Source organism: Triticum dicoccoides, chromosome 4A, assembly GCF_002162155.2.
Source record: "Triticum dicoccoides isolate Atlit2015 ecotype Zavitan chromosome 4A, WEW_v2.0, whole genome shotgun sequence".
In the NCBI taxonomy this organism is placed as follows: domain Eukaryota; kingdom Viridiplantae; phylum Streptophyta; class Magnoliopsida; order Poales; family Poaceae; genus Triticum; species Triticum dicoccoides.
Genome location: NC_041386.1, coordinates 737,350,660 through 737,365,055, shown reverse-complemented (window position 1 = coordinate 737,365,055; position 14,396 = coordinate 737,350,660). Strand labels below are relative to the sequence as shown.

General features: G+C 41.3%; 1 protein-coding gene across 1 annotated transcript; it reads right to left on the bottom strand.

Moving 5' to 3' along the window:
* Positions 1–3,316: 3,316 nt before the first annotated feature.
* Positions 3,317–6,724, bottom strand: LOC119284356 (putative disease resistance protein RGA3). The gene is made up of 2 exons (XM_037563512.1): positions 5,098–6,724; positions 3,317–5,067 (listed from the first exon to the last, which is right to left on the bottom strand). The coding sequence occupies exons 1-2, from the start codon at positions 6,707–6,709 to the stop codon at positions 3,317–3,319; spliced, it is 3,363 nt and encodes a 1,120-aa protein (XP_037419409.1). The 5' UTR covers positions 6,710–6,724.
* Between the last annotated feature and the right edge of the window lie 7,672 nt (positions 6,725–14,396).

Genomic DNA, 14,396 nt, shown 5'->3' with positions numbered 1-14,396 from the left:
AATGTTAATTTCTTCTCTATCTGCGTTTTTCCTGCGACTTGCACATACAAAAAGTTGTCTGTACCATCATCACAAGTGTCTCCAACCAAATAATGTTGAATCCCTGGGTAGAATGCATCATTTTCCAAGTTGTAGATAGGACAATAAGCGACAGCTGTTGTGAAGACTTTTCTCGCTTGTGTCACTAACGGTTCAGCAGGAATATGCAAGGAATTGTTTTCGATCTGTCACTTATTCTATGGCGTACTAGACGGGACGCACTGCACACGGACATGGTAATCCTATTTTTTTTTTATTTTGCTATACTTCCGTAGATTATACAACAAAAAATTATACTATGGTAATTAGTTCCGTGAACCTAGAGTTATGAGATAAACAGATTTTTGATTTGAGAAAAGTTCAATTATAGATGATGCATGGAAATGATTTTTGCACCGGCTTTGCTCGTATGTACAGTATCAATTTCTGCTGTTATGATCGTTCAATAATAAATAGTCTCCATATATAATTGAGAAGCTGGACATACCTCCGTGAGGAAAAACAGATGACACAACCATCATAATTGCATAGGTTGCAAACATGCACATCATTTTTTTTAGTGAAACAATAGCCTGAGATTTCTGAACTGTTTTGGGAAAAAAAAGTTTCTGAACCAATAAAAGGTACAGAATCGCTACATCATCTATTGTTTCCGCTGAGGAGAAGATCAGTAATCTGACACACAACATAATCATGTACCCAAACCCAACACACATATCTAGTCAGAGTCAGAGTCAGAGGTCCACTGCTTTATTTATATGGGGTACCACTGATGCGATGCAGTATTGGCTCGCTGCGTTTAACGTATCAGGTACAATCTGAACTGGATTAGATTGACCAACATCGTCATGGCCAACCGTGCTGAAGGAAGCTCAACGGCATCAGGTGCAAGTTGGAAGTGAAGAAACTGAAGCTCCGTCAACCGGCGCAGTGCAAAGCTTCAGAGAAGCAGTGATCAGAAAGAAGAGAAAGATATGGAATTTTTTTTTTTTTGCGGGAAAGAAAGATATGGAAGTTGGAGCCCACAGGTCAGCCAGGGTACTCCAAGAAAATTTTGAAGAGGCGCCTCAATTCTTTTCATGATGCAGCGGACCAAATGAAAACTCAGTTCACCATCTAAGATGGATTATATTGTGTATGGTTGCCAATGCACCAAGGTAGAGCAGGCAAATGCAACTAATAACACAAGTTCTAAATTTTGCTGTTTGCAAGCCAGATCTCACATCGTCACTTACTTGCTTGCACCTTGGCTACCACGAATGGAAACACAATAATCTGTTTTCGATTATTTGTTTTAGCACAATCTGTTTTCCTTTTCGAGATGGAAGAAACACAGCAAGTAATGACCTAGCCCAGCCCGCTAATCCTTGAGGGCTTCAAACCCACACCCATCACCGCATCGCTCGATCTCCTCCCCCCGCTCCCCCTACCCTCCCGGCGTGCGTTCCGTCCTCGGAGAGGGCTGCAGTTGCCAGCGGCGAGATGGGGACGGGGCCTCCTCTTGCAGTTCGACCATTGCTCCTTCGTTCCTCTTGCAGCTCGACCATTGCTCCTTCGTGCTGCGGAGGCTTTCAGATTCAGAGATCCCATCCTGCAGGTACACTGTCACTGAATCAGGGTCATAGCATTCATGTCATCAGTTTGTAGTCCACCGAATTTGATGTGAAAAAATTAGCCGGGACATTTTACTAGGGATCTGGTGCGTATATATACCAAACTGGTATCCAAGTTATCCTCACAGCCACCAACCAAATCGCTGTCTAGTCTGAATAAACAATTTTCATTTCTTCAGCCACTACAGAGGAAGCAAATACTCCACATAAATATGTAAGTATCAGAACCATTTTTTTTTTTGGTGGATTCAGATTAAGAGCTGTGTCATTTCAGCAGTTTCGGCATCTCTTTATGTAGGAGGACAGAGTGCCCTGTGCTCAGTTTATTTTGAGCAATGGCAGAGAGCCAGAGACCAAACTTACGTACCTTCCAAATGGACCGATCACTTTGATGATCGCTTGGACAAAATATATGCTTCGAGGAAGAAGAATTGTCGTCGCCCTGCCTGCGTAACAAGGTTGTCAGATAAGTAATCAGGTTGATTATGAGGGTTGTATATGCTACGCAAGAGGAAAGTACAGATTCTTTTTTACCTGAAACACACTGGGCCGTTCATGGCCTCTATGGATCTGCAGTACCAGGTGGTGGCATCAGAATTCAAGCGTACAAACATGCGCGTTCCTCTGCCTTTGGTCATTCTCCCTTCAAAGCCTGTCAGAGCTCCAACTTTTGCAGGCTTGAAATCGTTGGCAAATTGGCATCCACAATCTGCAGTGAACCACAATTGGATGGGCTTGCCGTCAGTTAGTAGCAAATGTTCAGAACTACCCAACACATGCACAGTCAAGAGCTTAACACTAAGCAGTTACAGGTAAGTAGTAGAGATGATGCAAGCAACAACATTTAGTTCCGGCATATTATCAGCGGATCCTAGCAATGCAACAGAGTTGTGGGATCCATTGACACGGAAGATAAAGATACTCCAACCATATTTGAACAAGCAAGAAGGTGTGGGGTGTAATTAAGCACCACAGTAGATGCGGCAACCTCAAGCTCGTGGACGCCATGGGGCTCCCCGTCGCCAACGACATCACGCACCTCAACCCCCAGGCCCAGGTCCAGCTCGGCAAGATGCTCGCCGATGCATACAGTATGCCTGCCTTCCTGATTAGTACCAGTGTTCAGTCAATGTTTTAAATAGCGGGCTATGGAAAAATAACGGCATTGCCATTTTGCTGAATAGAAATTCTTCGCTCTGCTTGAGCCTTTCGGAGAAATATAGTAGTAGTAGTATTGGAGACACACCTGCTTGTGCTGTACAGATTAAAGCAACGAGCTCGTGTACGAAATGGGAGTGCCTCGAACTGCTGGTTGGGCCTCTGCTTCCACACACCACGCACGCCTCTGCTTATTCCTGTCGTCTCCTTGGGCGCATTGCAGCCAAATCACGCCCCTGGCAGCGAGGACCACGGGCCCTGGGAGGAGGACGGAAGTTGCCCCGGGCCGCGGCACGCACAGCAGCAGGAAGGGGCGGATCGGCCATTGCTCCGTTCATCGCATGGAGGCTTTCCTAGTTTCCAAGCTGCAGGTATATCAAATCATCGCGTTAGCGTCGCATGTTATCACTGAATCCGATGTGAGAAACATTTGTTTAGACACAAGGGAGATTGATTTTTTACCAGGGCAATCGCAGCTTGGATGTCCATGACGCCGGGATAATAAATTAAGGTAAACATAAAAACTTATCTCCCAGAGAGGAGACCAAGTGGAAATACTCCCCACCTTTTCTGAATGGTCTTCTCAACTTTGGGCAGTCAATTATGATTAAGCATTTGAGGGTTGACAGCCGCTCCACAATACAACGCGGGAATTCCCTTATAGCCGGGCAACTCCAAATCGTCAGAGAAGTGAGGCCACACATCCCATCGGGCAGCGTTTTCAGGTCACTACAGCCAATCACACTGAAACTCGTCAGCCTGGCAAGATTTCCAAGGTTCCAAGGCAGTGCAACCACACCGTGGCACTCTGCAATATACAATTCCTCCAGGGACGGCAGATGGCTCTCCTCCACAGACAATGAAGTGTTCCCCTTCAGGTTGTCACAATTTCTGATACACAGAAAGCGGAGGCGATCCAAGCACTGGAGCTCCTCTGTTGGCCAGCGGACAAGATCGCTGCATGTGCAAATCGTCAGACTTTCCACGAACTGAAAGCATTTCCAAGCCATAAGATGTGATCTGGACAATCCAGAGCTTCTCACCAAGCTATTGGGCCCTTCCAGAGTCAAACTCTCAAGTTTTTCCAGACATCTTTGACTTTGGCTTTGCTGGGCGTCTAGAGGCAACATGGTTATTTCTTCCGGAGACCCAAGAGTTAAACTCACGAGATATGGCCAAGAACCCAAATGGATGCTCATAAAAACTAAACTGACTGTAGTACTGTGGACTCCAACTATTGTCAACTGGCTGACAATGGGGGTCACTGGAATACTCGCAAGCTTAGGGCAATCTTTGATCCTTAGCTCTTCAAGCATGGGGAACGTTACCAAGCTGTCACTAGGCTCTCCCACACTATTTTCTACCCATTTCTCCAGGCTTGGTAGCTCAATCAACTCCATCCTCTTCAACCCAGGGAAAATTTGTAGAGGGGTAATGCGCCCTCCAGCTTCTACACCAAGGTTATTACATAATGTGGTCAGGCTATCCATCTCCTGTAAGGACAAAATCTCAAGAGATACTGAGAGCCATACTACAGGTATACTCTTGCATCTTGGGCAGTCAGAAATTTTGAGTTCTCTCAAGTAGTTAAACATCTGAGGCCTTTTCATCCATTGTGATATTTCTAGGCCATCATATCCATATATCTCCAACTTTTGGATATTACTATGAGGTTCTAAACACTGAAGCACTTCTTCCACCTCTTCAGTCTCGTCATCTATTTCTTGATCCCAAGAGAACAGCAACTCACTTAGATTTTTCTTTTGATTGAGATTGGCCTCTTTTGCATTTTCCCCGCTCTTTATCTTACTCAAATTCAATAGTTCCAACCTATTGCTGAGGTGTCGCATGTCTTTGAGCTGCTCTATCCCCCGACCATTTCCAGTACCCACAACAAATATTGTTAATATGTGAAGGTTTTTCAGTACACCAAAGTTTGGAGGCATGCGTTTGAGACGAACACAACCAGAAAGATAAAGATGGATGAGCTTTCTCAATCTTGTCATGTCTTCTGGTAACTGTCGCAGCTTCCAACAACCTATGAGCTTCAATGTTTGCAAGTTATACAACACACATATTGCATCAGGCAACCTAATGAAGCAAGACCCAGATAGGTCAAGATATCGTAAATGTTTTGCATTTATGGCTTTGCAAGTGCCAACTGAAGAAGGGGGGCAATGCAATGCTCTTAGTGATGCCGATACTTGTAGCAACTTTCTAAAATCCTTGTGTGATGTGTTAATAGATATATCCTCTTCTGTCCCATTAACCACATAATGTTCCACACTTGATTTTGAAGGATCTAACAAAGTGCGGAGGTATGTTCTGCCTTTGCGTAATCCAGTGATTCGTTTTAATCCAGCATCTCGCATTTGCATGTGAAAAACATCTTTTAGCAACACTTTCTGTTCAGTCGGGTCTTCTATACTTGCACATTCATATGTGACATCTTTTGCTACATCATGCATTAAGTCGTGCATTTTACACACTACTGTCTCGTATTTTGTTTTACCTTCAGATTTGACTACAGCTTTCTTGTCTTGGAGGAAGGACCTCCAAATCAACTCATCAAAAATGAATTCTCCTTTCAATGTTAAATCCATTGTTCCCTCTTGAATGAATCCATTTGCCATCCATAGTTGGATCAGCATATCCTTCTGCATCTCATAATCCTTGGGGAAAACTGCACAGAATGCAAAACATTGCTTCATTTCAGATGACAAGTGTTTGTAGCTTAACTTTAGTACGGGCATGACCTCATATTTGCCTCCATCATTATCCCCAATATTACTTTCTTCGATGGCCTTCCATTCATGTATTTCTTGCTTTGAACTCACCAATCCACCCATTGTCTTGAGAGCAAGAGGCAACCCCCCACATTTATTGGCAATACATTTGCCGATGGTGACTAACTCCGCTTGCTCCTGTACACAATTGCTAAATGCTTTGTTCGAAAACAGTTCCCATGAATCTTCTTCATTCAGACATGCTAACTTATGTGGTTGAAGGGTCTGCATTATAGATGCAACTTTCTGGCTTCGAGTTGTGACGACTATTACACTTCCTGGTCCACCAACAGAACACAAAAGTGGCTTCAGGACATCCACCCACTTCCTCTCATCTTCATTCCATACATCATCAAGCACGAGCATAAACCTTTTTTGGCCAATGACTTCCTCAAGTTGATTTTGCAACAGTTCGATGGTGTCAGACATGTCACATCTCTTATTGGCAGCCAACTCAATGATGGATTTCAAAAGATCGATGGCATCAAAGTTGTCGGACACACAGTGCCACATCTTCAACCTGAAATGTTTCTGGACCTCTTGGTCATTATAAGCCATCTTAGCAAGAGTCGTCTTGCCAAGACCTCCCATCCCAAAGATAGGCAACACATGTACCATCCGCTGATCTTGCTGGTCCAGCAGCAACTTCACCACCTCCTCCTTATTATTGTCTCTTCCAAAGATTTTGGTAGAATCATCCAGTTTGGAGTGTGTCTGCCGCCAAGGATGTTGCCACTCTTCCCTATGGACAGAATTCTCTAGGCCAAACTTGTTCATCTCCTCAACCAACTTATTGATCTTCTCAAGGACATTCTTGAGTTTCTTGCTCATCTCAAAACGGAAGAGCAGTGGACTGCGGTGCGTGATGTAGCCGCGTACCTTGCGGAAAGTGGACATGCCGATCTTAGACTGGCGACGCAACGCCTCGTACTGGAAGTCGTCGAACACGTCATTGGCCTCATAGGTGACGGATTTGAGATCTTTCATCCAGCTCTTGACATAGTCATTTTTCTCGCACCTCTCCTCGGCATTGGCCAACTTGCACTCGACAGCTAGCAGATGGCGCCCGAGGGTTCGGCGATCTTCGTCGAGGCCACACATGCGGGTCACCATCTCGACCAGTGTGTATGTGGCCTTACCGGCCACACCGCGCACTAGAGGGAGAAGCAGAGACTCTGCCATAATCTTGACGGTCGAAGGAACTAGAAACTGCATCATATGAAAGAAGACAAGAGAGGTTAAGCACTGACAGAACACGAACAACCTTGTAATCCTCCTATGGAACCAGTAATCATTATGCTCCTGGCTTCAAAGCATGGTTACCTCCTTGTAATCCTTCTTTCATTTACTTTATTTCTTAGTTCCACAATAGCTTAGGATGTATAGCTCTCAGAAAACAATAGAACGTGAAGAAAAACCGAAGAAGATCAAGACAAGTCAGAGCATGCACCTGTTCAACAACACTAGGAATTGATCTTCTCCAAATCGCTGAAAGAGCAATGATACCGCTCCCCCCTGTGCAGGTCCCTCGCATGGCAAGGCTGCTTTGGGATCAAGAAAGGATATAAGCAAATGTAGATAATATCAAGGCGCGCATCCCCCTGTGCGGTTGTTGGAGGATGGAAGCAAATGGAGATGATATCCAAGAGCTGCGTTGTATATTGACTGATAATATCAAAGAATCAAAGAGTTGAGATTTTCTTGCAACTATACATCACTATTGTTGAATACTTCTATAGTTTTATTCATTAAGTTTGAGTTTATACTGCAACTGGCATATACAAACAACTGTACGTATCGTCATCACAGATGACTCCCACCAAACAATATTCAACCCCCTAGGCCTGCATCATTTTCTACGTACTCCCTTCGGTCCTTTTTAGTCTGCATATAAGTTCTGTCCAAAGTCAAAGTATCTCTACTTTGAGCAAACATATAAAAAAAGTATCAACATTCACAATGCCAAATCAATATTGTTAGATTTGTTATGAAACATAGTTTCATAGTATTTGGTATTGTAAATGTTGATAATTTTTGATATACACTTGGTCAAACTTTCCAATGTTTGACTTCACAAAAGGCTAATACGCGCAGAAAAAAAGATCGGAGGAAGAGCACCCGCTATGAAGACTGGTGCAGCAGGAATAAGCAAGACATTGTTTTCAACTCCCTCCGTCTCATAATGTAAGATATTTTTTGACACTAGTGTAGTGTCGAAAAGCGCCTTACATTATGGGACGGAGGGAGTATCTGTCACTTGTTCTATGACGTACTAGGTGGGAGGTGTAACACACAGACGTGGTAATTGATCAGTTTCATATTTTTGTTTTGCTACTATATAACTTAATTTTTTTTTCATACTTATTTTTTGTGTTGGATACTGCTTCAGGACAAACTGAAAACCAGAGATCGCGTAACCAGGAAGAATTTCTGTTGGGACAAATTGTACTATGTATGGTATGCCAAGAAAAATAGGAGAAGATGCTAGTGCATCAATTCTTTTCATTTTTTTCTCAAAAAGGGGATTACTACGGCCTCTGCATCACAGGATACACAGCAGACCAAATCAATTATCTACCTTATTTAGATTTTCATGACGCAGCAGACCAAATGAAAACTCAATTATCTACCTTATTTAGATTTTTTTAGCACACTCACTTCTACCTCTAAAGTTTAGAACACTAAACAAATATCAGTTCTACAATGGCCGCGGGATCGCACATAAAGTAAACTAATGGTGTAACGAGTCCCGCTTCGGTACAACCCCCTCACAAAACATATAGAAAATGAGATATGGACTTTTGACAGATTGTACGTAATTTTGTATGTATGGTAGCGGACCAAATGAGAACTCAATTATCTACCTTAATTAGATTTTTTTAGTGCACACTCACTTCTACCTTTAGAGTTTAGAACACCAAACAAATATCAGTTTTAGCAATGGCTGCAAGGTCGCACATAAGTAAACTAATAGTGTAACTAATAGTGCTATTTTGTAGAGATTGTCTCAGCTGACTTGAATTCTTCCTGTGTAAATACCACTAGCATGAAATTGTTTGTTGAACTCTGTAACCATTTTGGGGGTTGTATAGGCATTCTTCTGCTACTGCACAATGAGGTATGGTGTTGATCAAATTTATGGTCATCGGGACAAACAAATATAGTACGAATAATGGTGAAAAAAAGCAGCTGCTACTTGCAAGATGATAAAAGCTGGGTCTTGAAATGCACTTGTCATCATCACCATCTCATAGTGATCTAAAACGTCTTATATTTGTTTACGGAGGGAGTAATAAGAAACTATTCAAGCATATATAAAATAGCGTCATAACTCCGTCCCCGTCACACAAAACCTCCAAGGCAGCTACCTGACATGTACTCCCTTCATCCCAAAATAAGTGACTCAACTTCGTACTAACTTTAATACAAAGTTAGTATAAAGTTGAGTCACTTATTTTGAGACGGAGGGAGTATTTGAAACCTCGCATATGCATATGTCTAGACTTTTGGTCGTTAATCATGGGTACTTGCTCATACGCATTAAGAATACATTCTTGCTTACACTGGTGTATTTAGAGCACGCTAGTTAAGATAGGTTGGAAAATACGTCGGTGTCATCTTGCCGATATCGTCGCGATCACTAGAACTAGGTTGGCGTTGCGTGCGAGGCCCGATGTACCTTGTCTCGCTGTGAGGTTATACTATTTCAGAATTTAATCGCTGCTGCCACAAGAGAAACCACACCAGACAGAGACAGAGACGAAGGCGTCTCTTTCGAAGAGGAAAAACACCGCCAAACCTCGGCACGATGGTCACTATGTTGCTCTCGGATGAGACGAGGTAGAAATTATGCACCGCTCCTTGACATGTCCAACGGCAGGATGTGGAGATATGCTTTTAAAATTAAATAGACGTGGAGGATCGGAAGTTTAAAAACAAAATAGTGCAGCTCGATAGGCGCAAACTCGTGGATGGCCCGGCCCCATTCGCTCAGACAGCTCGTTACATAATTCTCGCCAAAACCTAGAACAATCGATTTTTTACTGTCTGCAATTTAGTCTGACTAGTAGAAAGACCGTGCATTTGTACGGGCTACAGTGAATAGATACATGAATCAAACAAATAATTAAGATTGTTTCTAAAGTCGAAACCTATTTCTGCCTATATGTCCGGACGTGTTCGGACATCAAAAGGGCGTCTAGTAGGCTCCCCGATTCTGACCATATATAGGAAGAACTATGGTTGCCTAGACTATCCACCATGTTAACTCCAACACGTGGGTCTAACATAAAAACCCCCGCCCCGCGACACACCATTCTCTTTTCCTGTCGCACCCTCTCCTTCCCGCTCGGTTTCAAGCCATAGCAGGATATTTCTTATTGGAACCCTCTCCTTTAAAACCCGTAGAGTGCCCTCCTCACCTTCATCGTGCATTGTAATACAGACGGATTTTTTTATACTTATAATATAATAGAGTGGATTAAACTAACACATACTATTGCCACAAAACAACAAATAATTATAGAGATAATTCTGAAAGGTCCATTCAACTTTGCAAATGCACACAGTTAAATGTCATCTTTTCAAGGGTTTCTAATTGTGTCGCAATATGTGACAATATTTTTCTTCCATTTCTTAGAGTTTACAAAGCCTTCAGTTCAACATGCCAATGCCATCATAAAACGACACCATATGTCCTCTGAATTCTGCAACTGATGAAACGATGAAAATACACATACACGCTAATGTGGGAGGCAAGTGGCAACCTGCACATATTCCTAGTCACCAATAAGCTCCACCTGTAGCCCACGCACCATTCACTAGAAGGGATAATTGTCATTCTTCTCTTCCTCGTCCTATCTTGTATCTTCTACTCTTAGACTCTTCATCAACCCGTTTCATTGGCGCCAACCAACATCACATCAACATCAGTGCATTTATTAGCGACGACTCATCTTCTTCTTTCTCTCATTCCTTCAACTTTAGTTCTCGTTCCTACTTATTTTCTAGAATAATTTTCCTTTCTTTTTTTTGCTTTATTTTTTGGAACACTCTTTCCTTCTTCAACTCCATGGACCACTTGGCCGCTTTAGTTCTATTTCCTTCTTATTCTTGTAACACTCTTGTTTTCTACTATAGCATGAACCACCAGGCCAATTTAGTATCATATTGTCCTCGCCCGTCAACATTTCCACAACCGTCAACATGTCAAAATCATGCAGCGCATGGTCGTCATCCATCTTGATGAATGCTCGATCGCCCATGTTGTGTGCGCATGGTGGCCGTTGTCCATGTTGGCAAGCAGGGCCATGTCGTCGAGAGCCTATTGACCGTCCTTGCCCATGGCCACTTTCAAAATATTTTGACATGATTAACTACCTAATTAATTAACTAATTATGCAAATAAATAACTGCCTACCTAATTCTCTACATGTCTAATTAACTGCCAACCAAATCAATTAATTATTTGCCTAATTGTGAAAAATCCCTACTTCTAATTATATGTAGACATAATTAACTATCTACCTAATTAATTAATTGCATTACTTACTCGGTTTTCCAAATTGATTGGGCACAAAAAAATCATATTTAAGTGGACCTATAATTGCAAATGTAATTAACTGTGTAGCTAATTAATTACATTAATGGGTTGATTTTCATATTAATTCGGTACTTGATTTCCTAATTATTTTCGCATGAAAGGCTTCTATGAACGATGACTACATAAATATTCCATTTGATGATAGCGATATTTGAAATTTGACACGCCTCTTGTATTGTTCGATTGAGTCATGGTGGTAAAGACACTTTTGTAGTGGATTGCTTTTTGCAAGACCTACCAAGTATTGTAGGACATGTACATTTTAGGCATTGCATGTAATTTAGAGATGACAATAAAAACATGTCTATAATGAGTTATCTCTTAGCCTTATCTTTAATAACTAGCATTTTTTTAAACGCGATGAGAAATATTCTACTAAGAGATCATCTCTTAAATGAGAGAAGACAAGCATTTTTTATGATTTCTCTCTCCTCCACATCATCACTTATCTCATGTGGCACTCCTAAGATAGCATCATTTTCCATGCCCGTGCAACACATTTCCTTAAAAAATTTCTTGACATTTGAATGTACGCACTTGTTTGAGAATGTAGCCTACCTAGCTCTCTGTATGACTAACAAGAATTATAATATGAACGTGTTCATGAATGTCTGTATATGGCAGTCCGACAACCCACCTGCCACCACGGCCGTCCTCAACGTCGTGCTCCACCCCCGACATTCTCGAGCATAACATTGGCGGCAGGCCCTGCCACGACGTCCTCAACGGTGTCACGCATGGTGTCCCTCCACACGGTCGCACGCATGCGTACACCCATCTTGAACTCCTCCACCAGGGACTTGGTGTTAGTGCATTGGTCGCCCAACTACAGAAACGCCACTACGGGAAGCCCCACTACGAGCGTCACCAGCGTGGAGTTCTAGCTACAGTGCGTCAGGAAGCACGCCGTGGACGGGGGGTAGCCGAGGGGGGTAGCCGAGGACCATCACTTCGCAAAAAAAATATCATTGTACTTCTAGTTCTCTTTATTGGGTAGCCTCTGGTTTTTTATGCAAAATAAAATAAAATTCAAGGTTTTCTTTCGCAAAAACAACACGCCACATGCCTGGTCTACACTGCCCGGTCAGTGACAATGGGCCCCGACGCCACGATGTCATGCTTCATCAGCGTCGCATCCGTATGCAAGCGAGTTTTGCACTGAATTTGCACGACCAGCCAAGTTGTGGCACCAGTTCAATGTATGCCGTAAGTTTTGATACTAAAGTGATTTTCCTTGCCAAGTTCAAGTACCAGTGGTGTAATTGACTCAAAGAGAAATCCTTACCCATCTCCGATTTGGCGTTTTTGCAATCACAAAGATACCATTGTATCACATTTCTTCAAAAATCCTATGTTTCCTCCAATTCCACCATGTTGTGACTCTTCGGTGCGTACAATGAGAAATGAAAGTAAATGTTATGCAATACACGAAGCACATCAGAATGATTTCCTACACTTCCATATAATCATGAGATGGCCAGTTGGTAACTATTTCACAGGATATAGGAACATAAAACCATTGGATATATCTATTATACTCATTGTCCAAACATCATTGTACCTCTAGTTCTCTTTATTGGGTAGCCTCTGGTTCCCGTTCGTCCAAGCTTCCACGTGCGACCAACACCTTTCCACTGATTTTTTTCCCAGGCGTTGGCTATCTCACTGATCTAATTAAATGGTTTAGCCTACCCTTCTAAATAACTCAATTTTTATCTGTCAAATCAAATCAATTTTGGTATATTAGTAATGCCTTTATGGAAATTAATCAACCATGCTTAATCTCTAATCAATCTCTAAAGATCTAATATTTGGTAATGCCACACATATTACAAAAAGGAATATCCTCCTTGCTTTCATTCATCCATCCATCCAACTTTAATTCTGCTATATACGATGCATGCGTGCACGGTAGATATTACATTATGTTTGCAAAATTAGGCATATCAAAGCAGTATATGCAGGCACACCACATATCACATATCTCCCAATGTCTAATTTTTATATTTTTTTAGTTTCGATGTCAAATTTCAAAAGAATGTCAAATTGATGCATATTTTCGTGCAGTAATCAATAAGTTGGTTTGGTGTTTGTCTGTTCTTGCTGCACTGGTTGCAACATATATCTTGGATTTGCGGGAGTGTTGGGGATTATGAGAGGGATGTGCCATTAACAGCAGTGGTGAGCAGGGATTGGGAAGAAGAAGAAGAAGATCGAAGATTGAAGAAAGTGATTTACAGGTAGAAAAGCCGGCAGTGTTGTTTGATGTGCATAAGGATCCTAACCATGTATATTCAACATGATTGATGTTGAACCACTATAATATGCATGCCACGTTGAAGGCATGGTCATTTACCTAGTATATACAAAACAAATATTTCAGTTTATTTAAAATAGTACCAGTTTACGAGAAATGAAAGAAAAATAATTATTTACCAGGTGTACTGACATAAAAGGAATTATTGCGTATTAATTACTAGAAACATTAGGGGCTTTCTGAAAAGCAAAAATTCAACTTAAAAGTGAATTGTAGTATGATGGACTAAACATAACTATTCTTTATTAGTAGGTAAAGATTTATACCTAAGATGAATAAATATGAAGTCTAGAAACTTTGTAAAGATATTGTTAGTCACATATTTTCTCAGTGTTTCTACAAACATATCTGAAGATATTTTAAAAGTTGTACACCGCAAATATATAGTACAACGCATCTACTTATACACATCAATTCATATGGAAATGATATTTGGCCTTATATTTAGAAAAAAAATCTAAGGGTGGTTCATTTCAAACAAATGTTTTTTAGCGATATCTCAAATGAACTTTATGGAGGAAAAATACATAATTTGTGCAAAATACAATTTCATCTGAGCCTAAGTCAATTAGAATTATGATGTTAGAGCTATAAAAATATTTTCATTATAACTTTGGTACCATTGGTATATTGAGAATTTTGATAAACAAAATCAAAATGTATTAATTAAAATCTTGTGTTGACATAGTAGAGTTTACAAGTAAAAACAATCAATATAAATGAACAAAAAATGTAATATATATTGAGTTAAACTGACAACATGACATCAAAAAAAAATACATTGCAGTGTTGAGTTCTACTGTTTGATGTTAAGGACAAAAAATATTAACAAATAAGTTGTTGATAAGTCATGTCACCCAGTGGCGGATGACCCAGGTGGG

Coding starts and splice junctions, on each gene's coding strand:
- LOC119284356 (XM_037563512.1), bottom strand. CDS start 6,709: ATGGTGACCCGCATGTGTGGCCTCGACGAAGATCGCCGAACCCTCGGG. Junction 5,068..5,097: donor GTTAGATCCTTCAAAATCAA/GTGTGGAACATT, acceptor TTAATGGGACAG/AAGAGGATATATCTATTAAC.